Source organism: Phaenicophaeus curvirostris, chromosome 6, assembly GCF_032191515.1.
Source record: "Phaenicophaeus curvirostris isolate KB17595 chromosome 6, BPBGC_Pcur_1.0, whole genome shotgun sequence".
NCBI lineage: Eukaryota > Metazoa > Chordata > Aves > Cuculiformes > Cuculidae > Phaenicophaeus > Phaenicophaeus curvirostris.
Window position 1 is genome coordinate 21,988,262 of NC_091397.1, and position 27,671 is coordinate 22,015,932.

The window sequence follows — 27,671 nt, forward strand, 5'->3', positions numbered from 1 at the left end:
CTGTGCTGTATTATTCACCTGCCAGTGCTACCAGAAGTCTGCCTGCTGACTAAACTGCAGAGAAACTGCTTGACTTCTTTCTCTGTTTGCCCATCTGTTAAATGGAGTGAACACATACATGCTTCTCAGGCGTGGTGTCAATTGTATGACATCTTTGTATTATCCTAAAGTTCTGAAGAATTAGCATGCATATTTATAAAGGATTTAATGTCTTGTGCTTCAGGGCATAAACTAACCTCTAATTAATAAGATTTAAAAGCGGCTTCCCATGGGGTAGTGAATTTCTCAAAGAAGCTTTCCTGATTTCCTCTGCAGCTTTTGCTGTTGGCTACCTTCGTATTGGTAGTGTAGTGAATGAATATGTGATCTGAGCCAGAAACTCTTAAGTTCCTAGAAGACAAGACTGTATGCCAATGAGTACACATCAATTCTCTTTGTAAGCCAAACACCCAGCAGATACAGGCTGAATAAAAGAATATGAATTAGAAGTGTAGTGTTGGAAGTAAATACTTGTCTTTGTAACCCTTTTGCCCAATACAGCTGACAGCCACATATGGCACAAACGCCAGGGCTTTTGCCAGCCTGTTGGACAAAGTGCAGAGTGCAGGATTCCAGGTTGACCCTTTCCTACCTAGGTCAGCTTTGCCATGCAGCTGTGTGAACTGTGTCCATTTGTTGTCAGAGAGCTGCATTTTTCCTTTTCCAAATGGCTTCCTCTAGAGCTAGTCTGCCATGCAAGGTAACATGCACTTGGCTAGATTGCTGTCTGGCAGTGGTTTTTCACAGCGATGTGGTGATTACCTATGCATTTCTCAATATTGAGAAGAATTGTAAGGGCAGGTACAGTCAATGATGTTCTCTTCAATACCTCCCATACCCAAAGTCACCCTTCTGGGGTTGACTTTTGTCCAGCCTCTGTCAGTAACAGGTCTCCTGGCCCTTCGCTTGTTTAGGTGTCTTGTAATGCTGACATTGGCACTGCCAGATTTAGGCTTCTTTCAGAGGAGCAAGTGGAAGCACTTTGTTCATTGCTCTTGCAATCTACTTAACATTAATTGTACCCCGCTGTAGTGTTTGTCAGTCATTGCTAAGAGATTTCATCTTAACTTCACAACAGATGCTAGCAAAGGTGATGGTAACTACACCAGAAGTTGTGTAAATGTCATCTTATTAACAGTGATTTAGAGAAAGTCTTTGCCAATGTTTGGTGCTACTGACATATAGAGAACTATTTTAAGTATATTTTATTCAGACCTTTTCTTTGTGAATTTCAGCTGTACTTCTCTTGTTCTTTCATTATTTCTCTTGTTCTTTGTGGCTCTACAATCATCTAGCATCACCACATTATTTTTTTTAAAATAAACACATTTTGTTTTTAAACTCACCTGAATTCTCTTCCCTTTTCAGATTTACATGAGCTCTAACTTGCGTTAAACAAAGCAAGTCCTTGGATTTCTTGATTGTGAGAGAGGATTGGTACAAACCTGGAATAGGAGGGGAAATAATCTCAGCTGCCTGGAAGCATCATTCTTATAGCTCCAGAAAAAAGCTGTGCTGGGTAGCTTCCTCTGCAAAGGCTCTTCTAGCTACAGTCAGTAGAGTCTCAGGTTCCCTAGGTAACCTGAATATTAATTATTATATTAGTATTCTTCAAAGGTTTTCCACTTAAAAGAAATGTTTCATTAGTGAAACAAATTACAGAGCCCAATTGGGTGCAAGCTGTAATTGTTTTTTATGCCTCCACATCTCTTTGTTTTACAGACTTTTTAGGCTTGGTTTATTCTCAGGTGGGCTACGCATCCATGGTAGCAAATATTCTGCAGGTTTTCTAAATAGTTGCAACTCCTGTATTGGCTGGAAGCTAACAAATAGCCAGAACAGTCCTTGAAATTACTGAGGGGGAGGGAGGATATGGAGAAGGGCTGAGCAGATGCTGTGCTACAGAGAAACCTCTGGGTGTAGTATTTCTATCTCGCTGAGCTTGAAGCCTGGCAAAGCAACGCAACAGTTCTCCAGGAATGGTATCACATTGGAAGAGCCCTGTGTGAGCTGTGGATGCGGGGACTTCTCCCCATGGACATATCATTTCTGACAAATCTTATTTGCATCTGATAATGGAGGGGGAAGGAAATTTCTAGGTGCAAAATACAGTTTTAAACCCTCTGATGTTACACTGCAGTTTAGCTGGCCCGTGGCTCCACCCCACCAAAATGTTTTTAACTTTTTTTAAAAGAAAATTTTACTGCTTTAAAAAGAGAAGCGTGGGTCTTCAAAAGAATAGTTTAAAGATCAGCCTATTTCCTAGTCCTGTAATTTCCCCTTCTGCATTTTATTCCACTTGACCTCTATTACCCTTTTCCCGCTTTGATATCTCTTCTGAAAAGTGTGTTGAAAGTTCCTACAGATTATAAAATCCCACTCCTTTTTGAAGAGATTAATTTGTAGTGTGCTACACTCTTAACAAATGTAACAGTATTGCTTAAAACATCTGTGTACTGCAATGAACAACAGTTGAAACACAAATAAAATACCCTGCAAGGTCAATTTATGCTTACATAATCTCACGCCACCACATAATCAATAGCTTTCCTAACACTAAACAGATCAATGATTCCACTGTACTCTCTGACATCTTCCATTCCAGTATTCAAGAAAATACACGGAACTCTGAGATTACACTGCATTTTAAGAGTACATTTGCCGCATAGGTTTAATAGCTCATATTTAAAATCAGGAGTATATATTCAGAGACATATTTCTATTTCAGAAGAGAAAAAGACTGGGTGGAGAGATAGTAATTGGGGACAGCTTGGAGTAATGGTTGAATCTTTTAATTGCTCTATAGACTATATACTTTCCTAAAGGTTGGAGAATTCCTATGGGGGGAACCTAATTTTGGATGAGACTGAATTAATTATGTCTTCATGGCAAACTCTTCAAATAGTCTTTCATTTCAAAATTTTATTACACTTTTTAAACATTCAGCCTTGATTTCTGATTCAACCCTGTTAGCTTTCAATTTCTTAGACATTTATGATGTTACTTCATTTATAGAGAGTTCAAGGACTGTCAGAGTTGAATTCTCCTTCAACGCATTTTGTTCAGGTATCAGTTTTAACCGCTCTTTTCTAAGAGATTGCAATATGTCATAATATGCGTCATTGCACCTGGGTGCTATTGACTTGGGTTGACAAGAGCCTGGAGAAACTCATGTCATTGTCAAGAGCCCCTAGTGCAGTACAATAAGATAATTGCTTGCTCATTTTGAAATATAACAGCAATGGACACAGATAAAAGGTAGGCTTGTTTCTAGGTACACCCTTGAAACTTTGCTGTTACACAGTGGAATTTTTTGTGGGTTCTCCTCTATACTGTCATGACAGTCTTTTCAATGTGAAACCTCAGAGTCTTTGTTGCCTTCACTTGTACTGTACAATAGCTCACTTGATCTAAAGATTATAAGTACCCAAGCTAGCTGAACTATTAAATCAAGCTGTTAGGCAAGCACAGAATTCTTCTGGTTATTAGTAATCTACAAACATCAGACTTGCGTGTGCACACACACAAACACATATACACACTGTGGCCATAGAAGACAGTAGAGCATCTCCTGCTTGGAACAATGTTTTGCTGAATTTGATGCTTCTGCAGTGTCCATCCCCATCCGCTTTTCCCCTCCTCCTGTCTCACTTCAGTTCAGTGAAATATTTCACACTGTCCTCAGCAACGAGGAATGCCGCTGGGCACCAGGTCTAGAGGCACTGGCGTCACACTGAAGTGTGGTCTGTACAAAAGGAATGCTATGAAGTTCACGCAGTTTTGTTAGACTCTGCAGGCTCACGTGCCATTGTGGCACTGCAGCCCCTTGAGAATTGTGGTTAACTCTGCCCAGTGGACCAGCTCGAGGCTGGAGCAGACAGTTCCAGTGGTATGTTCTTCTTCCCATGTCCCAAATTTTGAGGCTGTGTAAAATTTTGGTGCAGAAGTGAGAGCCTTTTCACACCAGATATATATCTGAATTAAAATATTTTTAAAATGTAGAACAAAATGACTTTAAGCATTTCTAATAAAATAAGGTGTTCTAAATAAAAAACCCATCCTACTTACCTCAGGAGGGTGAATCAAAGGCCTTCTTGGTGCTTTTATGTGTAGTTTGGAGGAGTGTGGAGTTTTAAAACTATGCAGGAGCTTTTTGCGTAAAGAGAAGTTTCACTCTTATTACAGATTCTTCGCATTCCACTCAGGCAGCGCTGACTTTTGGACCAGCTGAGAAGCTCTGCTAGTCCTTGACTAACTGTTGACTGCATTAGCCCTTGTGGATGATTCAAATTGAGTTGTTGTAAGGAAGATGTTGAGACATTTGGAATCTCTTCAGGATGTGTGCACACTGTGTCTTGTCAGCAGGCACATGTACCCTGTGCGCAAGTGCTGGACCAGCTAAAAAGTATATATTCATAATTGTGTTGAACCAAGCTGAGCTAATTAATTTTGTCACTAGGAGGGTTACAGTAGTTCAGGCTGAGCTTCTTGGCTAGAGAGCTACCATAAGAGCTGCAAAGAAACTACATCAGCATATTTAGAGCCCATAGGTACTTACTGACTTCCACTAAATTGAGTGGCCTATTCATATGAAATGCTTGTATCACGCAGAGGGATTTTGAAACATATACAATCGTGGCAGCAGTCTCGCAGTTCAGTGTGGCCTAACTGCATAGCAGCTGGAAAACAGCATTATTCCTTTGGATTGTCTCAATACTCTGATAACTTGCTTCAGAAACCAGGAGGTTTTTTAAGTTCTCAGCAGCCACAAACCTGGATGCCATGTGGGCTCAGAATTCCATTCCAGCTGATCTCAATACAATAATGGGTCTGGTGTCCTTGGTCAACAAAGGAGAAAATTCAGCAAAAGCATCTACTGTGCAACAAAAAACATTCTCCAGTGCAACAGTGACTCAGTATTGTGTCATATAAATAAAACTTCACAGACAAATGCAGCTTACCACTCTGGTTAGGTTATTAAGACTGTCATGACTGTACTTAAGTCACTTTCATGAGGTGTAGTCTTTTCCCAGGTACTGATTTTGTTACTTACTTGTTAGAAATGAAATTTCCAGATAATGCAATCATCTCCCTTTCCGCTCATCTTGGCATAAGAAATATCTGTGGTTGATATTACGCCTCAGATTTAAAAATAGCTCTTAAAATCTCACTCTGCTTCCAGCTGCTTGCAGGAGAAATGCTGGATGATAGACTTCCTCCAAATAAGAAACTGGCAGTACCAATGTGTACTCCAAAGGAGTCACTTCCCAAAACCATCTTCCAAGAGCTGCCCCCATATCACAGCATTTTCTCCTGGTCAGAACAATGTGGATCACTTTCTATCTTTCTAAAGAAAATACAGAGTTTGGCTTTAAGGTAGTACTGTTTGGTGCTGTTCAGATTCTGACGCTTGTCTCTTGTCCCCCTATCTAGTTAGGAACCTCATTCTATAGTAGATTTTAGGAATTTCTCTCTCCCTGAATGGCTTGATGCATGAGTAAAAATGTTGTCTTGGCTTTGCAACACCTTACATACAGCACTTGTTAAAAGATTTTACTTGCATGTTACATGTTATGGTCACAGAGACCATACTAATATGACATTAGTACTATGGTGACAGTTGCAGTAATAGATTGCTTGAACTGTCCAGTCTCTACCCCTTACTCATTATTTGCAATCAGTTGTAGAGGTTCCACGTGTCATAACTTGTACAAAGTTCTGTATGAAGGGGTCTCTGATGTATCGCAAGTGGATGTTGCTGTCTGCAGGTTGCGTGCATTCGTGTTGGGGGTTTATATGTGGATGTTTGGGCAAGATAGGATTCTGTGTCATGATTTGATCTAAGTAAGAGGTTTCTATTGTCATGTCTAAATTTTTAGCATGTGTGCTCTTAAGTAACATAAGAATATGTATCAATAATCAGTATGTATTTTCTTTTTCTCACTGCAGTTCTGATCTAGCCTGGCTCTTTTTGCTTCCTCAGTAGATTCATAATATTCATTTAAACTATCACTTTCTTATTAATTCTGATATCTGTCTTTCTTCCAGACTGATTCTGCTTTTATTGGAGCACTCATTCTTGTAGAATGAATAATAAAAACCAAAACCACATCATCTGTATTAATGAAAGTTATCTATCATCAGTTTGCTTTTTCAGGTTCTGGTAGCTATCACATGCAAAACAGCTGTTTTACTAATGCCGAGCAAGAATATTCTGTTGTTACTGCTTCTCTGCCAAGCATCCTGTAGTTGACACAGATAATATTTAGGTCTGCTTTGTTTAGCTTTAGTAAAAAATATTTCTTGTTAACATTTTCTAGCAGTATTCATATATGATTATCTCAGATCTGTGAAATCCCAGCACTCAGTCATTCCCAGTGTTCCACTTGCACCTGGAAACTTTGTCGTTCGGGAGTTTCAGAATTCAGTAATCGATTCAGGTTAATGCGTACCAGTAAACCATCTGACAACTGAAATGATACTCTTTCCTTTGTTTTTTTATGTATGAATCAAAGCAACTTTCTCAAACTTTTTTCCCCCCATTTCAAGAGAAGTGGGATTGGGAGTTTTCCGAGACCTGTTCATTCTCTTCCCTGTCTTCCAAAAACCTTAATCCTTGGCTTCTTCTGTATGCTAGACTATGCCTTATCTCCAGCAGAAATAAAACTAAATTATTATTAGAGGATTTGTTTGGTGTACATTGCTGATAGTTGAAAGAAGCAACTTCTCTTACCCATGTCTTACTCTAGTAAAGGCAGCTTACTTTCAGCCAGAATTTGGTCTGTGCTGTTTAACTAGTTCAAATGGTTTGGTTCACTATAGTCACTGAAAAAGTATGAAATAAAGCTTTTATATTCCTCTGGCTCTAACTGTAAATATGTGGAGGTTTTTCCTCACTATTAGCCTTCGGTGTTAGGACAGGAATTATTATCTTTTCCCTGCTGTGTTCTTCAAAATTCTGAGCAATTCTGTTATCAATTAATTTTATTCTCTAAATGGTTAGTAGTTCTCTTAGTATCTTACCTAATGAGATATCTGTGTCTTACCAACTGATAGATAATGGATGACCGTGAATATTTCAGCCTTATGGTCTGAAAGTCTGATCCAGTGGCAGCAGAGAGAACATAGTTTCCTAAAGCAAAATTAATTATAACATTTCAGGCTTGATGGGGCTTTTCATTGTGTTTCACTGTTAATAATAATCTAGGATATTTATGCACACAATATTTTTATAAATTTGGAGGTAGCAGGAATTGTAAGAAGGGTGATAGCCTTCGCTTCTACATAAAGTTTGAGTGAAACCCTTGCAATCCTGTCTATTTAAGCGCTTCTGCGAGGTGTTTTGAGGAGCAGCTAGGGTGGCTGTCTCTACCAAAAACATATCCATCTTCTTTAATTGCAAGTTGTGATGTAACTTATTTAACATATGTGATAATGTGCACAGGAAAACCTTGCTGAACAGTTGTGGAAATGAATTATTAATTAATTGGCTTGGAGCCATTTAGCTGTTCACTAAGTACTATAGCCAGTACTTCCCATCACCATTCCTTTCATCTCCTTGGTTCTTTCTTTCTTCAGCCTTCCAGTTTCTTACAGTGACTTGTTCTATGTTGACGTAAATGACATCATTAATTCTTTGGGGTTGAAGTCTCTCAGTGTTTCTATACTAATCCAAGCAATTAATGATAAGGAGATCAATTACAGCTTTTTCTGGATGGGAAAGGGAGACCAAGAGAGGAACACAGGATAAGAAAAGAACTTCTTTGTCTGATTAGTTTCTGAATATTTGCTGTGAAAATGGACTTACTCTGCAAAGCAGGTAAAGGGAAATGACATTAAAAAGGGTTCATATATCCTTTTGTTGCTTACTTAATTAGAAGCGGTTGTCATTCATCTGGTTCGCTACCACTGCTTTCCTACTTATTTGCCTGTCTTTGAGCAGGTTTTGTTTGGATTTTTTGCAGGTCAGAATTAGCTTCCTGCTGTGATGCAGTTCACAATTTTATTGCTTCTCAAAACAACACCCCACTGGGAAGTAACATGAGTTACGAAGTGGACAGTAAAAAGACCCTTCTCATTACAGAGGACATTTTTAAGATGCTGCCTGTGGTAAGAACTGTATCTTCACCTGTTGTTATGATTGCAGTATCATATATATTTTGGGTTAGTAATAAAACTGCTTTGTTTGATTCCTCTGGAAGAGACCCTTCACCCTCTGTATGCACTTCTTCATTTGCCCTGTAAAACCTTTTTTTTTTCGCCTTCCTCTGCAGTGGTGGAGGCATGGGCTGGGGTATCATAGGTCAGATTGTAGGTAGAGTTGCTACAGAGCACAAGTTGCAGCCAGGCTTGGCAGTCAGCTGAATTCAGGAGTTAATTATCTGAGAACATTTGCTGTGCTTTTCTCATTCCAGTTTCCAAAGGCATTTCAGTCTGGAACAACATTCCATATTACTTATATTCCCATGCCATTTCCAGTACAGACTTGGGCATATAACTTATGAAAGCTGTTTTGGTGGTGGAATGGAATATTTCAATTGGAAGGGACCTACAACAGTCACCTAGTCCAACTGCCTGACCTTTGTTCAGGGCTGACCAAAAATTAAAACATAGTATCATGATATTAAGGGCATTGTCCTAATGCCTCTTAAACACTGACAGGCTTGGGGCATCAATCACCCCTCTAGGAAGCTTGTTCCAGTGTTTTACCGCCCTCTTGTTAAACAAATTCTTCCTGATGTCCAGTCTAAACCTTCCCTGGCACAGCTTTGAACCATTCCCACACATCCTATCCCTGGATATCAGGGAGAAGAGACCAGCACCTCCCTCTCCACTTCCCCTCTTCAGGAAGCTGTAGAGAGCAATGAGGTTCCCCCTCAACCTCCTTTTCTCCAGAGTGGACAAGTCCAAAGTCCTTAGCTGCTCCTCATAGGACATTCCTTCTAGCACTTTCACCAGTTTTCTTGCCCACTGGGATGGGGCCATTGCAGCCAGAAATGCAGGTTGATGAAGGAAACAGATTTTGTAGCTCAGTGCTTATAATAGACGTAGAAGTTCTGGAGGACAGACAAAGAGGGGCACAGGGACGTAATTGGTTTCTTGAAAGAGCACAATGGGGCCCTTTTACTCATCTTCAGCATTCTTGATTTTTGAGATCCCAGCTACTGTGAGTCTAGTCCTTTTTAATGCTGCTGTGAATCACTAAAAACTTCATTACAGTCGAGGCTACAGTGGTTCCAAATTTAAACTAAATGAAAGAATAAAACAGGTGTATGTGTATATATTGAGACAACAAGAGTTGTCTGGCCTTTGTGCTTTCCTACTGTCTTTTCCAAATTGAATAAGGTGTTTGAATGTGTTGTTTTATAAGATATTGCCAGGGAACGTGATGTCTGCCACTTTTCCCCATACTTTTTGCCCTGTGTGTAAGTGTCCCCTCCTACTTCTCTTTGGGCTAGCTGATGAGAGAATGGGGAGGAATAAAACTTTATGTAAGCAAATTTTGACTCAGTTTTACAGGTAGGTTTGGTTTCTGCAGTCAAAGTTGCCCAGGTGTTGGCCTCTGTTGAATGTTAGTCCTCCCACAGCAGGAGAGGCTGAATGAGACATATGAGATGTTTCTGAGACCCTGGGATAACAGCCAACTGTACTAATGTTAACTGAAATAGCTAACAGTTTACATTAATTTGCTAGGTTGTGATCTGTCCTAGTTCACAAGAGGATGTGCTTAGCTCCAATTCAGCTTCCCAACCGCAAGACAGCAACCTGTAGGAATAAGAGGAGTAGAGAGGGCAAACAGCCCTAAACAGTAACCTCTTCAGTTAGCCCTCGCATCTACCATGAGTTAGGGCGGGTTTCCCTAGATTTGTTATTTTACATCAAATGTAATTGTGTGATGACCAAGTAACGAACACTTACAAAGTTACCTTCCATTAGCTGACAAAATTAGCAACTGTGTGACAGCCCCCAATCTGTTACAGTGCAAAGGAAAATGAGTAAATTTAAACTGCCTTCAGTACAAGTCAGTTCCTTACTTTGTCAAGGTTTCAGTCTGCTAGTAGACAATTTTTGTGTTAAGTACACTTAAAAGATATTCATCCAGTTTTAATAATCCAGTCTTCTTGCCTCTAAATACTGATGACAGAAGTCACAGTTCTGTGTTGGTGCCTATTTTGGGGTCTTGGCTGTTCAGGCCTGGCAACCCTATCTGCTAAAAGGTGAATGCTTCACTAGGATTTACCAGATTAAACCTGCAGGGACAAATGACTAAAGAAGCAAAGAAACAGTTAAAAGATTTATAAGGCATTGGCTTTGTCTTTTTATTTGTTTGCAGTCCACTCCTCTTTCAGTCTATCCCTTCAAGACCTGTGCCGTGGTTGGAAATGGAGGCATTCTAAAAAATTCCAGCTGTGGAGCTGAAATCGATCGTTCTGACTTTGTGTTTAGGTAAGAGCTGTTTCCTCTCTCTAAAGGCTGTTGAATGTTTCTAAAAACTTGGCAGGCTTGGAAGCATGCCAATCCCAGTTTGCAGCAATGAGGAAGGATCTTGGTAATTCTTTATTTCTGCCTATCTATGGGTAGTCTTTCTGCTTTGTAGGTTTCACAATGCTGATACCTTCCTAAGAAACCTGGTACAAAGTTATTTTGCCAGTGATGTGATTATCTGAGAGCCTGAAGTTCTGAACTTAAAGTTTCTGTTCTATTTAACATCCTTTAGGAGAGAAAACGTTTTTCTTGTTGGTTTGTTTTGGTTTTGTTTTTTGGGGGGCTTTTTTTTTTTTTATCAGGAGAAGAGAATAAAGAAAAATCTGAAAAAAGAAAGACTGGTATTAAAAGTCACATGTTTACCTCTACCTGTCCAATCACACAGTCTGCTACATTTTGTTTCCTTTCATGCTTTTATCTAGTATTAGGGCTTTTCAAATTTAAAAAAACCAACAAGTCTTTCCAGTTTGGTAACTGTCTTAATAAAAATTTACTTGATAAGATGCTAAGCTTACCAAGTGACTGACTTCTAAAAAATGCTTTCTTTACCTATTACAGTAGCCACTGTTTCTGCAATTGGGCAAGTTATGCTGCTGTTGTCTTGTGAAACAGCTGTCAACATTGCTGTGCAAGCTGAGGGCCTCGTATCAATCAGACTGTTTTTAAACAGAAAATAATAGAAATAATAGAAGACTTTCAGAGGAAAAGCATTGGTTAGGGAAGAGGGGCAGTATTTCCCAGCAGCGAACACAAGGCATTCATAGACTGGCTCCTTCTGGGAGTTTAACTTTGCTACTGATTTGTGAGATGATTTATGAAAATGAGCTCTCTGTGCCCTATTTTAACCATCTGCACAGTAGATTAAATATTTTTACTAGAAGTGCTGTAAGCCTTATTTAATATTTGTAAAGTGCTTAGAGATCCCTGGGAGCTGATGAGAAAGTGTCATTGCACAAGAGAGGAATTTGCAAATAATAACTGCAAAGCATTTCTGGTTCACATCTGTTTATGTAAGTGTTTCTCACTTTCAGGTGCAACCTCCCTCCAACCACAGGAAGTATTAGCAAAGATGTTGGCAATAAAACAAACCTTGTGACTGTTAATCCGAGTATCATAGCTCAGAAGTAAGTACCACTGCAAATCTGTTTCTTTGAAATACTCTATAATTGTTTGACATTATTTAGATTTTGTTGAAAATCCATTGGGAGACCAGCAAAGAGAGCAGTGCATACAGATTACTTCATTAAGCCATAGTTCTCATATAAAATATGTGCCAGTCTAAACGGAAATCTGTTAAACCTGGTCCTTTTTTTTGTAGCAGAAAGGAGTCAGCAATACTCAGATTAGCAAGTGCCTCACAGTTGGCACCAGTCCACAATTTATGAGTAACGCAGAGTAAAATAGATGTTTGCAAGCCGAAGCCTCTTCTTCCCCTCCGCCATGATCTTCATGACCCCCAACACAAGAAAGGAATTGTAATCATAAATCAGGGAAGCTTGAAAACGCGTGCCTGACTCTGTCAGTAGGATGTAAGTGAATGTTCTTAGGTGATGTGCTCTGAGGCTATTCTGATGGAGGCTATTTGCTGAATGGAGACCTGATTTCTGTAATCCATTTTCTCAATCCACATGAAAGCTGCTCACACACTTTTTCCCTAGCAAAGTTTTTTTTTCACCTTCTTGATGAAAAGAAAATCTAATAAGGCCAGGCTGACTAATCTGACATCTTCAGCAGCTGGAACTGCAGCTTATCTATGAAAAGGACTGCTGTGGCATGTTATTTACGGCTTACTGATCTTACTGTATCTTATTGCCTGTCATATGTGTATTTGTCTAATAGACAACATCAGGCAAAGTTTGGGGGTTTTTTTCCTTCTCCTTTAGAGAAAGAACAAAAAAGTACAGTAAGCATAGAAATAACTAACTGGCATTTGTCATTGATTCAAGGATAGAACTTGATTTTTTGCAATGAGTATTAACTACCTTGATGCTTACTCCACCCTTTCCCACAGAAACAGATTTAGCTCACTGATGTTAATGGGGCTGCACAAGAATATGAGAAAGAAAAACTTCGTCCAGTGACTCAGCATCATTGGTGACAACTGACCTGATGCATGATTGGTCTGGGCTTGATTAAAATGTTCTTCCATAGCTGCACTCATTTTTTAGCCAAATTAAACCATACTGGGGTTTATAGCAGTTACACTGAAGGGAAATAGGAGCTAAACCTATGTGAGGATGAAATGAGATTATAAGAAGACTTTAGGAATTAAAAAAAATAATCGTTTAAATATTCAGAGAACACTGTAAATGCTTGTGAAAGAGGAGCATAAAGCCAGTTGGCACCATTTAGCAGAACTACGTTTGTTTCTTATCTCAGAAGACCTGTTCTAACTTCATTCACTTTAATTTGTAATTTTGTGTTTTGGTAACGGGTTAGACTGATACTATTATTGTTAATCAGCTTTTGAACTGTATTTGTCAAGGTGTACAATGTAGGTTAACTCTTTTGGAGGAAAGAAGCACAGTCCTTATGTGCCCTAATGGAGCTGGGCTACACTGCACCTTACAGCGGCAGAGCTGGAAAGGAGAACAAGATGAGGTTGAGTTGTACAGGCTTCTAGTTCAGGAAGAAGAGAGATCTGAATTCTGTCCTGAAAGTTCTTTATGTACTTTACACTGAGTAGGAATGGAATGAATTCTTGGAGTAGAGGCCAGAAGTTCATCCTTCAGCCACTCTTCCTAGACATAGGCTCAGGCATTTCTTGCTTGTTTTGGTGTTGGGACTCTTGCATGCCCAGGGGCAACAGGAGGGGCTGAGTCTCTCTCATTCATTTTATTTCAGAATCTGATAGTCATGGCACTTTTCTGGGAAGCAGAAGCTGTAAGTTTAAACCTCTTCAGGCTGAGAAGGGGTGTATCACTTATGCAAGAAGTAACCAATAACTCCTTCATGAGTGTTTTGAGTGGAAACGGCAGTGGCTGCTGTCCTCTGTTTTAAAGTGCTGCACGAGGGTTTGAACTTGCTCAAGTTGTGAACAGAAAAGAAACCAAGTTTTTTAGTTTCTGCTGGAGTCATTTGTGAGAAATAGGCTCTGGTAGCCTTTGAAAGGTGAAAATACACTGCTCAAAGAGACAACTACCTACAAAAGAGGACTCAATACTTTTGGCTTCAAATCGCAAAGAGGGTGCCAGCTTGTTCAGGTGATTCAGACATAAATCCACATATGACAACATATAACAGGCTAGTATTAATTTTCAATGTAGACATAGTGAACTGGTGCAGCAGAGTTCATAACTCATATCTGCAGGTGCAATTGTACTGCTATAGTCTGATATTTCCATTCACTGTTATCCTGAAATGTTTTACTTCACAGATACAACAAACTAAATGAAAAGAAGACAGAATTTCTAGATGACATTGCGGTCTATGGAGATGCTTTCCTTCTATTGCCAGCATTTTCCTTCAGAAGCAACACAGCCACTTCTTTTAAAGTGTATCACACACTGCAAGAGTTCAAAGCAACCCAAAGGGCAATATTTTTTCACCCCACCTATCTGAAAAGTCTTGCCCAGTTCTGGAGAACTAGGGGTGTGAAAGCCTACCGGTTGTCATCTGGTTTTATGATCACTAGTGCTGCTCTTGAGCTGTGTGAGAGTGTGAAGCTTTATGGGTTCTGGCCTTTCTCAAAGTCCATGGAGAAGGTGCCAATCAGCCACCATTATTATGACAATCAGCTGCCTAAACCAGGTTTCCATGCAATGCCCAAAGAATACAATCAGATCCTTCAGCTTCATGGCAAAGGCATTTTGAAACTGCAGTTTGGTAAATGTGAATCAGACTGAAAAGGTAGGTCACATTCTTACTACATGAAATGTCTTTATTTAAGTAATGTGTCAAGGTAAAATTTGTTTTGTGAACAGTGAAGGTCTGTTTTTTCCTTAGAGAGACACTTATACCTCACACTCAATAAAAGTAGCGTTCATAAAGAAGTGAAAGATTGAGTTTTCTGAATAAATATTATGTAACACAGAGTTGAGAATTTTTTTTTAATTGTCAGGTTTAGATGGATAGTGTAGCTAAGTACACATTATCACCATAATTCACAGTCAGTTAGTAGTGTCCCCTTATCTCAGATATGTGTCTCTACTTACCTGTGTTTGGTTTGTTATCAATTCCCATGAACCAGCCTCCTTTGTGAATTGCTTTATTAAAGGCCATCACATACTATGGTCTACAAGAGAAAACACCTAATCCTGGCACAGCCTTTCAAGATATACAGAGAGGCCAAAATAAGGATTGCCCCATGAAGGAGCAGCATGCTTATGCACCCTTGCTCCCTCTTGTTAGGTAAGGATAAATTCAGAGCAGTATTCTCTCACAGCCTTGAGCTGCAGAACAGCTTGTGGACAGCAGTGAGGAAGCTGCCATACACGACCGTAGATCTTGCTCATGATTTTATCTTGAGGCAGCTCAGAATCTGGAAGTTATAAATATAGGATGAAGTGTCATTCCCTTCCCTCTGTCCTTTCTAACTGTCTCTACCTTCTGTGTATTGCCTCAGAGAAATGCAGCATAGAGTCTGGCCTCTGACCTTGAGTCAGTTTACTATGTACAGATTACAGATGACTTCTTTGAAAAGACTTGTCTGTGTGTTTTCAATCTTGGCTTGTCCTCTTGACAAAATAAACATATTTGTATAAGTACTTCCTCATCTTTTAAGCTAACTCAGAAATTCCCCAGCTCATAGTACTGTTGCTAGATTTGCCTTTCACAGAACAGATTTTCCAGGGGGTTCAAGTTAATATAACAGTAAGTGAAATGTGCAGTAGAACTACCATTGTATACAGTATGCTTTAACTGGACTGATGTAAACTCACAAATTTATTACTCAAGTTAAATAAGTTAAAATAGCATTATCTTGTTCAAGCCAGAAATTATAACTTCAAAAGCTAAGGGCTTGTCTTCTAGCAAAGATCTGAAATGTATTTGAAAATATCCTTTGACGTTATTTAGAAAACGTGCTATCAAAGTTACAGCCGCACTTGGTTCATCATCAGAGGCTGCTAAGTTTTAAACTAGCAGATTGCTAGTACCTAGAAACAGTTTTATTCAGTTTCAGTTTATTTAAAGAAATAGAAAAATAAACTGCTTTCATACATTATTAGAATAATATAAACCATGTGAGAACGGAGCTACAAGCCATCTAGTGAACCCATTCTCCTAGTCCATACTTAGGAGGAGGTGTATGTGTTTGCAGTTTCCTGTGGCTAAGGTTTGCTGTTTTGCTTGTGAAACATTGCAGCATATTGGAAAGGGTAAGAAATACATAACATATTTTTTCTTAGCAGCTAAGTTGTTCATACCCTCCAGTTTCTATTGTATTTATTCTTCCTATAGTACAAATCCCAGGAGACATACTATGTAATTTTAATTGTAGTAACTACAGTAGCTAAGAAAATGAAAGGCAGTTCTTCATGAATATTTAATCTAGAGAGAAGCAGATAGAAGCCACAAAAATGTTTAAGCATCTGAATAGGTTAATTAAATGCTGTCCATGCTTGACAGACTGAAAATCACTTTTGTGGCCAAACTTGCAAAATAAGATGTAAGAGAGAAACAAGCAGAAGGATAAGTTGTGCTGTGCTAAGATTTTTCTCCACTGTATCAGAGTAGAGAAAAAATAATATTTAGTCGTATTTATAAAGAAAAAAGTTATTCCTTTAAAACCAAAGAAATTAAATGCTTTCAGTATGAGCTACCACTCTGCTACTATTATCAGCTATTAGAGATAATTGAAATTCTGTAATGAGTATATTTCACTGAAGATGACCTTTTCTAAATATTGAACAATTACCTTTCTCTTTTCAATTTCCCTTTTATGTTCTTCTCCCTGCTCTGTGCTCTTCCATCTTTGTGTGTAGCTGAAGGTTCCTTACACCACTAGGTGCCCTCAGGCAGAACTTCCCTCATACATTACTGGGACAAAAAAATATGCTGCTGTAAATAAGAAGCAGAGGAAGCTACTCTACTGCAAGCATCTATATTGCAAGCAGGCAGCAGGTTATGGAATAGTGTAGCGAAAGCATAACCGCCTCCCAGTGATCGTTTTGGCAGTCTTGCTCCTATACACCATTTTTGCTGTTGTAAAGGTGAACTTTGCTTATTGGATAGAGGGAATTGTCAAGTATGAGAGCCCTGTAGAGCTGGTGCTGAATAATGTGGGAAGCTCCATCTGCCTTAATATATGCTTCTGTACCTTTATGATTATGCTCCACAGACATACATGTCTTTGCTAAAGCCAATGTGTACCTGTCACTGATGGTAAAATGGAGAGTGAAACATGAACAAAATCTTGAAATGTAGTTAAAATAATGATCATTATTGTTTTGCATTAAATTACTAAATTGTTTTTGCTATGGCCTTGCAGCTGAAGGAAGTCTTGTCTGTCCGCTGGCTTAACCTGATAAGCCTGAAGGGCCTTTCATTAGCTTCAAGTAAACATAAGTTCAGGGAGGGGAAATGGCCTGATTCATATTTAGAAATAGACAAAAATAATCTGATTATAAAAATTGTCAAATGATAAATTAATCAGACTGGCAAAAATTTGATTGCCCAGAAGCCTGGTTAAAATGCAAATTTTGTCTGACCAAGAATCCATCAGGTTTTCTGCTTGCTAGAAAGAGACGGGGGGAAGATGAGCATGTATTCCTTTGACATACAGCATAGTAGCATTAAGCAGCTGCTCAGAGAAGTCAATCAACAGAAAGAAGTGTAGAAACTAAGAATGAGACTAAGACTGCCTGAGCCTGGGAAAGAGAATAGTCTTGTATCGACTGAGCAAAAGGGCTGAAGGAGTAGTGCTTGAACAGAGGTGTGCTGGTGGTTAGCAAGTAGGAACTGCTGAACCCTCAACTGAGTACGAGTGTATCTGACCTGGAAAGTCAAAACTAAAACTGGGCCTTTTAATTCCAACCAGATGATTAAAAGTCATCTATTTCTGATTAGCTGCAGTGCAGCCCTCCACTCAAGGTGGAGCTAGCAGTGCAGCATCCTGTAAAGTCCACCTGCTTACTTGCTCAGGAATTAACCTCAAAGAGAATCATTTTGTTTCAAACTCTGTCAGCGTGTGATCTTTTTTTTTTTAATCCTAAAAGCTGCTGCGATCCAAATAAGTGATAAATACTGTTCTAAGTAACCTATTTATAAATATAATTATTATAAATAACCTATTTGTAAAATAGTAAGATACCGATATAAGGTTAAATTCTGCTGATTTTTTTATGCTTCTGTTGTCTCAGTGTAGCTAGGGAAATATGAGCTACCCCACAGTTCACTTGGAATTACCTTAAGAAAAATGATACCACATTTTGAAAATAAGGACACCTCTGGATTCCTGTCGGGCAGCCAAATTTCAGCCTATCCTTGGCTTGGGAAATTAGTAGTGTGAAATTATTAAATGTATACAACTTTGAAAGAAAGGTCTTCTGCTTTAGTACCCATTTAATAGAGCTTTTAAGCACACACTTTGCTCATGTTCTGCCACTAACAAAGTTTCAGTGTTAAGAATAATGTTAGTAATGAAACAAATGGAGATAAGTTGCTTCTGGTTTAGTTAAAACCCACCAGAATAGAAAAATGTAGTTTAAATCAAATTAGAGTTTATGGTAGATTTCAAATCAAATGAAAAAGTATTTCCAGATCTAGAAGGGCTGGGGTTTTTTCCACAGCAGAACTACCCTGTTGGAGAAACAGAATCATTTCAATCCCTAGCTAATGCAAAATGTGATTAAGATAATACAATTTAGAACATATCCATATTCAGATTAGCAGCAGATGTGTCCTATGAAGATACTGGTTAGACCCAACCTTCTTTAGCTTAGGAAGGCTGAAGAGGGTGCTGCAGGGTGGGGTAAGTGTGAGCAGTTTTGGGGATATTCAAATGGAGGAGTCCTTTAGAAAGAGCAGATGCTCAAGCTACATCAGGCACTAGCAGTCCAGCTCACCCAGCAGAGTTTTGCAAGCCTGTGATACTATACAGTAAATGTCATAGACTCCCTCTGAAATCAGGCTGAAATAGGAGATGCAGAAGGTGAAATGCATACACAGAGGACTAAGCTATTGGCTCATTTTGAATACAACAAGCAGATTTTCTACTATACGAGAAATATCAGTAACATATTTTGTTGTCTTAATTCCAGGGTGATGATCCTAAGGAGACAATTTGTATATATCTCGGCAGATCGGTGTTGGATATTGGTCTGATGTGATTTTGTGAGCATTAAACTGCATTATTATAATACAGAAGTATTTTACTCTTGGGGAGAAAAGGAAGTGATTTTTCACACAGTGACTGCTACATTTCTGATTTTTAAGTGATCATTTTTTAAAAAACACAAAATAGCATTTATTTGGGAAATTCTCAAACTCCTGACTATTGGCTTAATTGCAGCAAAGCACAATCTCAGGATGGTGGCAATATGTGACATTCATCATGTTTTGCTTCTTAAAGTATCATTAAAATATTTTGACATAAGATTTCTGGTTTTGTTAATTTCACATAATATAGGCAATATGATAGCTGCATGACTTGGCAGTGAACGCTTTCGATTAAGAACTTGATCCTGTAACCTCTAGCATTTGTCTGTATGGCGTGGGTGATGAGGAGAGCTACAGAGGAGTAATTAATTCAGAGCCATGTCATTTTTAGTTTGTCCCACCTTAGAAATAGTCAAGTGGTTTATGGGCTCTCATTTTGTGGGCAATAGATAATGTTGTGGATTTAATGGGATCACTCATGTGAATTATGTTAATTTTGTGAACAAGAAGAGCTGTATAACTGTTTTTAAATCCCTTTTCTTGCTTGTGTACCAATTTAAGGTCCTGTTCAGCTCCAAATGATGGCAGTAAACTAGGTTCCATGCTGCAATCTCCAGAGACCTGGTAGGGTGTGACTTTGCACACAGTCCTGCAATCCCAGATCTGTATCTTAGCTGACATACGAGATGAACCATTCATTAGAAGAAATACTGGTGCCAAACCTATAATTTCTTCTATTTCTTTGTCACATAGCATTGCTTCTATCAATATTTGAGTACAGATCAGGAAATTGCACTAAGCATTATTAGAAGAATGTTCCTCTTAAAATCAACTCCAAGTTTTTTTCCTATACTAGGACATATGAAAAAAGAACCTACAGTAACTTAGTTTAAAACCCGTGCATTTCTTGTGCTCTAAGTTTCCATATAGTCCAGGAATACCTGTGGAGAAACATCCTGTGACAGCAGAAAGTGAAATATCAGCCCAGTGGAGAGTATTACATTAACATTTACAGGAGCTATGACAAGCAGTGTTCTGCTAGCTGTGGCTGCTTGCATGTTATTGCTTATATGTTTTACTGCAGGAAAAAACCCCAAACAAGCCAACCAAAAAAACAACAAAAATTTTGTAATAACCGGTTTCTATTAAGAGTTTCAGTAAATTTATTAAGAGTCTACTGAATGATCAGTTCAAAGATAGTGTGTCCTTCTTTTACAGTCAGATAGTATCAGGTATTTTGTTTACTAAAACTGCATTTGCCACTGTAGCATTAAATCCTCAAACAACTGATTTAAAGAACATTTAATATTCCACTCATTGAGGATTATATCTGCAAAAAATTTCTGCTTAGATGAATTGAACCTTGTAAAATAAGGTTCAAAAAAAAACTTTTCAACTGATACTCTATAAGCGCATTCTGTATTGCTGCAATACTTGAAAGCTTACCTTGCAGCAGTTTTATAATCACATAAATAATCCTGAAAGTATTAGAATCAATTGTTATGGTTCCAGGTGTGTTAGTTGAGACACATTCAGCATCTTGATCTGCTTCCAAGATAATCTTGTCAGAACCCAATACTACTCCTACCCAAGCAGAAGTATCTATAAATGGTGGCTGCAAATATCAGCAATAAAGTGAATTGTTTGCAAAATAAGGTTTTAAAAAAATAGACAGTACCTAGGAGCACTGAATGGCGAGTGGACCTCTGAATATCAGTAGGGCCTTTAACAGACTCAGAGACATCAGAATTGACTGGTACATCTGCGTTACCAGCTGGTGGCTGAAAGAGATGAGCACAAGGGTTTGATTTACTGTGGTCTGTTATGGTTCCAGCACCACACATCCACATTTTGTCTTCACCAGCAGTGAAATTTGTGCCAGTTTCTGGCCACAGGCATCTGCTGCTCATGTGTAGAGAGTTGGCTGCTGCAAGATCCTGCATCCATGTTATGAGCGTTATGGATGATTGCCAACTTGCAAGACCCTAGTTATAGATTAGAGTTGAATTTGCTCCCAAAAGAGTTCCTCCTACACTATAAATCATTCACATAGATTGTCCCTGAGTGTTTGTAGCTGAAAGCTGTAAAAAGTGGTGTACTTGTACTTTGGGTGATGCAAACAGCCTAGGTTGAGGAGAACCACGTCATATTTCACCCAGAGAGACAAAGATGCACCTGTGTTCATTCAAAGACTTATTTCTTCCAGTCTAGCACCGTGCAGTGAGATGATCTTGGCTGTGTAGCAGCTACATAATTTGACTTGGAAAAAATCATACCTCTTCTAGAGATTGAGAGGATCTTGCATTGTATCTAGAACAATTACAGGTGTTTTATGTGTATGTAGAGGTGATGGAAATAATTCATCACTCAGATTAAATTCAATTAACTACTCAGCACTAGTAAAGTGGAATAAACTGATTTGGTATAAGTATAATAGAAGATGTGGAGGGGAGAAAATTAATTTTATTTGTAGTGGAGAAGCAGCTTTTTTTCAGAAATGCGTGTTTGTTAGCACCATATTGCATTGTCTTAGTGAATAAATCTGTGTAGTGTACCATGACACACCATAAAAAGCTGAAGTTACGTGTCTGGACTATTTCTGTGCAGCTATGTTATTTATAACACACATGTATTAGTAACAGGAAAGGTTATAGGAATGCATTTTAGGAGAGCTTTAGCTGAAAAGAAGAAACCTATTCTAGTTTCCTTGGCAAAAAGAAGTCTTAACTGAAGGAATGTGATGTAGCACTCACAAATGAGAGCAAACAGAAAGCTCTGTAACATGAACAGACACTTTGACTTTTTAGTGCTATTTCAGCATTTTAAACTTGCCATTGACCTGAAGACCTACTCTGTGCTCTCAAAGATCTCAGTGATTCGTGTGGAGCACAGGACTGACAAGAACTGTGTGAGTAAATTGTTAACCTTTCCTACCCTTTCCTACAATGCTCTTGGCTCCTCATTGAATAAAAATATGCTCTACTAGACTTTAGATTAAGAACCTATTTTTAATATAACTTTCTCAAGGCTTGCTCAAGACATGAAGTGATTATGAGATTGTTAGTTGCACTCCACAGGAGTGCTGACCTTGTACTAGGCTTTATTATAGCTACTGCTGCTGTGTGCTTGGTGGCTAGGTCGTTTTAACTTGTGTACAGGCTGAGTGAGTTAATAGTGGCATTTCTGTGTGACAGGATACAGTTAGATTGATCAGGACTTGCTGAAGTAAGGGAAAGGGTATGTTCTTGGGTAGCCAAATAAGCCATTTCTCATTTATTTTACATCTGTAATTTCTCATTTATTTTACAATGTGTGCTAGGTTAGTGATAAATAAATGGATTTTGTACCTGACTGGGAGTTTTTATGATACTTGCAAGACCAAGGCAAGTGCAGTTTTGATTAAGGATTTTTGACCAAAGGTAAGGGAAGGGCCTTTCAGTTCCCTCTACTTCACATGAGGAATAATCATTTTTAGGGTTTGTGGGCCTCCAATGCTGTCACATGTTGTGGAGCGAATATTGAGATTAGATAGTTTTCTAAAGATAGAAGCACTGATAACATAATAATAGTTCCACTGTACCTTTGCAGAGTCTGACAGTGTCCTTGCACATGACTGCTTTGTTAGATTAAAGCTTGCTTTGTTGCTTTTATTCCTTTTTCTCCTCTGAATCTTTAATGTTGTATCTTCCTTTAAGATCCAGTGGTGCCTCGAGTTGGTAATTTCCCTCTGTGGGGCATTACGTACTCCTGTTTAGTGTCTGTTAGGAGGTTTGTATGGCTATGAATCAAATGTTGCTATGCTTGTGGTGTAGTAAAACATACTTAAAATGTCTTGGTTTGCATCTCAAGGAAGGGAGCGTTGTAGGGTGTTTTCACTGCCTCATTGGAGGTGCTAAATTTGGGGTGGCTTAAGCTGTAATGGCTGGCTACACAGCCCAGTCCATGTTCTTGTGCTTTGCCCCTTCCTTTATGCTGTCTCTGGCTCCTGTCTGAGCTTGTACTGAGCTAGTGAAAACCTGACATGGCAACAAAAAGAGAAAATTGGTTCATACCAACAGAGCCAGGGGAATTTCAGAGTCAAAGCAAAGGAGGGGGTGAGACCATGCAGGTGGACTGTACCGATGTAGCAGAGGCCGTTTGTTATCTGATGGCTGTTGATAGGCCCAGTGGTCCCTGAAACCTTGATTAAGTCAGGAAGGTAACATCTCTGGGATTCTCCCCAGTCAGAAGGGAGACATGATCATCCTGGTGGGCAAGAACTTGTCTCTCCCTGGGTTGACAGAAGGTGCCTAAGAACTCTGGGTACTTGCACTGGTTAATTATTTCTCCCTCTTCTCTCTTTCCCGTTACAGTCATTTTAACAAGCTGCCCACCCTCTGCAGGTTCTGACGTGATAACCATAAAAAAACCTTTGACTGTAAATACTCGTTCTCAGTTCACTAATAGTAAATTTGCATAAAGTTACTTTGTTATTGCATCTCAAACAGCATCTGCAGAGAACAAAGCTGCTCTAGGTCTGGCAGTTTTGACACTAGTTAATCTCACTTTGATTCTCTTCCCATTGTGCAGTAGTGAGATGTCTGACCACATAACCATGTTTGAGTCAAGATGAAATTCTCTTTCCTGAGTGATTCAGGTAAAGAAACTAATGATCTACTGACCTAGCACCTTCTGTGCCCTCTCAAACTATTAAAAATGCCCAATCCTATTGTTATGTATTATTTGATTTTATCCAGTACAGGTATCTTGATTGGTTAATTGGTCTGGGTCAGTTAATCATTTAGAACTTAACCCTAGAAAGACTGTGGTGGAGCTACAGGCTGACACAACAATCTAGCTTTAAAAAACATTTGACCTGGGGATCTTTTTATCCTGTCACTTGATCTCATGTGACAAATCTGTGGAGTGAGATTCTGAACATCCCTGCAATAGCTCCCCCAGAGACTCTCAGATCCACAAAGGATACGTCCACTTGTATACAGGAGTCTGTGTGAGCTCAAGCGGAAGGAAGTGCTAATTCTGAAACAGCTTTATTTCAAACAGCTGATAGCCCCTTGTTGCATACTCTGAAGCAGTAGAATCATAGAATCATAGAATCACCAGGTTGGAAGAGACCAACCGGATCATCGAGTCCAACCATTCCCACCAATCTCTAAACCATGCCCCTCAGTACCTCATCCACCTGCACCTTAAACACCTCCAGGGAAGGCGAGTCAGCCACCTCCCTGGGACTTCTTACATATGAGATTATTAGTTAAATATATCTTAATTTTAAATATTCACAGCCATGTAATCCTTCATCTTGTGACGCTTCAGCAGCAGATCTCTTTCCTCTGGTTCTGCTAGCCAGAAACAGTGACAAAGGGATGTGTGTTTACCATGTAAAGCCTGGCTGCCTTGATATTGCATTCTGTCATTTTAGATTGGAATATAATCCTTCTCTGAATTTCTGGACAGCCAAGTTTTAAAGGCTGCTGATCTCTCAGGGTACTCTGAGGCTTTCAGCAGCAGAGCACGACGAGCAGACAGATTTGTATTTATTAAGCTTTGTTTCAGATTTTTATAAAGTATTTCTTAATTGGCTCTGAATTATCATAATGATCAAGTAAAGCATGAAACAATTTGCAGCATGCCACTAAACAAAGGAACTATTGCTGTTATTTAGCAAACTTCTTCCATGAAGTCGCATTTCAGAATACCTTGCTTTTCTGGGAAAGCCAGTTCACCAGAGGAATGACCCCATGTTACTGGGTTATCTTGTATGGGTCCAGCTGGGGTAGCAGCCTGTCAGTATGCTCTTGATGCTGAACAAATTCAAGCAATATGACAAGAGCTTAACCTAATGGGAGTATACCAGCTTGGATTTGCCATACACCAAGGAGCCCCACACATTAACTAAACTTATTACTTCGAGGTATGGTGATTTATTGAGCTCACACCCCTCTCTGTGTCAGCAATAACTGCCTGTCAGTGGCAGGTGTGGGCAAATACTGGGTTAAGGATGAAAACAGTCTGGCTGTGCTTCTTTATTGCAAGTACCACAACTACTGGAAGTTGTTTTAGCCCTCAAGGGTAAATATGAGGAGTGGCCTCCTTGCATTGCCACCAGATGAGCATTCAAATCTGTGTTTTGCTAAATCCTGGTGTAGCTTCAGCAGTACAGTATGCCACTTCAGTGCTTATTGCTGCTCCTGGTACTGTTGTGTCTTGCCTTTTTTAAATCCTGCTTTTCTGCAGTGGGGGAGAAAACTGAGACAATTATATGATAGGAGTGTTTAATGGTCCCACCATGAATTCATGGTATCATGGCAAGAGGCCGTCAGGGTGAATCATGCTCCTGGTTGTGACAGGGTGCTCTGGTCTATAACAAAATTGCTGTTCTAAAATTCTTCACTATTTGCTTTAGTCGCTGACAAGAGGAGAGTCTTCATAGCAGGTCTGCAGTTCAACAGCCCACTAGGCTTCTCAGCTCTTGGTTCAGCTGTCAGGTGATACTCTAAAAACACCTCTGTCTTGGTGTATTTATTGTCAGTGCTTATGGTATAAAACCATTCTTGAATTCTTGAGAAATTGAAGTATAGTAGCTGAAATTTCTGCACGTTTTATATGCACATTTTATATTGTAGCTTCAAATGATTTTATGTTAATATTCTTAATATACTTTTATTTTAATATCTAATTAAAATTATTTAAAATATTAATTTTATTTTATACTGCCAGAGTAAACTGCTGGGGAAGTTACATAATGTCACCTAAAAAACCAGTGGTTCCACCCAAAATAATTTTTAAGGGTATGTGTTTTCTAGAAGGTTATTTTCATTAGTCATTTGGACACTTGCTTCTGATATTTACCTTTCTAAGTGGGTCTAAGTGGCTACCTCTGCTTCTGATTTAGTTCAAAAACTACAAGTAAGAAGATAGGTGAATGGAGAGGTTCTACCTGAGGCTGCTCCTAAGGGATGGCAAATACGTGATCTTTCTTTTCAGAGACTGTTCCATCTGTCAAAATGTAATGTCATAACATTTCCATGATAGCTTTAGCCCAGAGGTTTCATTGTCTGTTAAGATGTGTAGTATTTGCAATTATTTTGGCTCCATTCTTTTTGATGCAACTATCCAAGCAGAGCTTATCCCTCTTGGAGCTGGTATAATTGTGCTCCTCCACATGCACCAGGCTCTGTGTAAAGCTGCTAGTACAGGCTCTGCTACTGCTGTTTCCAAAAAGATCCTTTCAGATTCTCTCAACACTGAACTTCTTTATGTTTCCAGATGTGAACTTGATATTGTCTGAGTAGAATGTGTGCAGCATAATGTAGAAGTGTCTCTGCGCAGGACTTAAGAGGAGGCACAGAAAGCCCCTCAACCGTGTGTGTGTGCTTTTATTACAGAAAACCAAGATGAAGTTGTATTGTTGAGTCATCTGTTATGGCTGATTTAATTTGTACTTTGTTTCATGTTTTAAGTGCCTAATGATTTTTTGTCAAGGAAGCAATGGTTTCACTGTTATAATGCATACTTAGGATTCTGCACTTGTTACTTGGTCTGTAATAGAATATTTTTGCAATTTCTGTTTGGAAATAAAGACTTATTAGGCATAATTGTGATTTTTTTTTCTTTTTATATTCCTGAGGCCTAGCAGTCAAGAATAGGTCTTCTGAAGCACAACAGTGTAGAAACTTCATTAGTCTGATTCCTCTACAGCAGTGTTAGAAACTGTCAATAGAAATATGGGCAGTTCCTCAAAATTGTACAAGGGAAAAAGTAAGTTATGCTTAAAAACAGGTATGGGGGCTTGGGGCATTGATCCATGTATAAATATGTATTCCTTAAATAATACCTCCTTGTTATTTCAGTCTTTTTCATTCATGCATGGCAACACAATTAACCATCTTGTTTTGTTCCTTGTAATGGCTTGAGGTACTTTTAAAATTATTTGTTGAAGAAAAATCAAACAAGGAAATGAACCAAACAAAACAAAAAAATTGTTACATTTTTTCACTAAAAATAGCTATTAAATTTGAAAATTATCTCTAAAAATAACAGAACACTTTGAAAACATTGATTAACTGAAAACGTTTAAACCATTGATGCGGAAGTTTTTCTTAACATAATACTGAACATAAGTACAGGTCTAGTAGAGGTGCATCTAGTAGCACTTTAGGCATGTTTCAGTGGCTCGTTTATCTGGGTTTTTTCCTTAATAAGATTTTGGTTGCAGGACACATACACAGATAGTTATAGTGAATAGATGACTTTTAGAGGAAATACTTTCCCTCAAAGCATTTAATTTTTACTTTTGGACAGAAGAAGATTGTATAGCTTCTGCACTGCTTACTGTGACTTCTCCAAATAGAAGCTTACCGTCTCATCAAATCAGGTCAAATATGTACATGCAGCTGTTTGTGATGTGGACTATTAGCCTTTAGAGCCCTCTAGGGACTGAACTCCAATTGCCAAATTGCAGCCAGAACAGAGGATTAGATCTGGAAGTTGTTAGTTGTTCTTACAGACCACTAGATGAAGAGCTGAGTCTTTGTGGCCCCTTTCCTTCATCTGGCTTGTCAGTCAGTCATTCATGATCAAAACCAAAGCGTTTCTTTTGTTTGCTGCACTGACTGCTGGAGTTTTGTTTGTGAATGTGTCCTCATAATGTGAGCAATTTCTAAAGCAGAACTGTGATCTCTGCTGTGGGAAAGAAATCGTCTTCGAATGAGCCTAGACATCTCAAATAATTAGCTGATGACAGCTAAACATTGAAAGAACAGCACTGCCTGATCCATGTACAGAGTGAGTGCTGCCCTAGACAAAACATTGCCTCTTCCTTATCC

The 27,671-nt window shown here is 38.9% G+C and overlaps 1 protein-coding gene across 2 annotated transcripts in view; it reads left to right on the top strand.

The window, feature by feature from the left end:
* ST8SIA6 (ST8 alpha-N-acetyl-neuraminide alpha-2,8-sialyltransferase 6) overlaps positions 1-26,441 on the top strand; it is a 43,949-nt gene extending 17,508 nt beyond the window's left edge. For both annotated transcript variants that reach the window (XM_069859553.1, XM_069859554.1), the window contains 5 exons: positions 8,004-8,148; positions 10,373-10,485; positions 11,556-11,648; positions 13,901-14,373; positions 18,726-26,441. In XM_069859553.1, coding sequence (XP_069715654.1) covers positions 8,004-8,148; positions 10,373-10,485; positions 11,556-11,648; positions 13,901-14,369 — 820 coding nt within the window. In that variant the 3' untranslated portion in view covers positions 14,370-14,373; positions 18,726-26,441. The remainder of the gene's footprint in view (positions 1-8,003; positions 8,149-10,372; positions 10,486-11,555; positions 11,649-13,900; positions 14,374-18,725) is intronic.
* Positions 26,442-27,671: the final 1,230 nt, after the last annotated feature.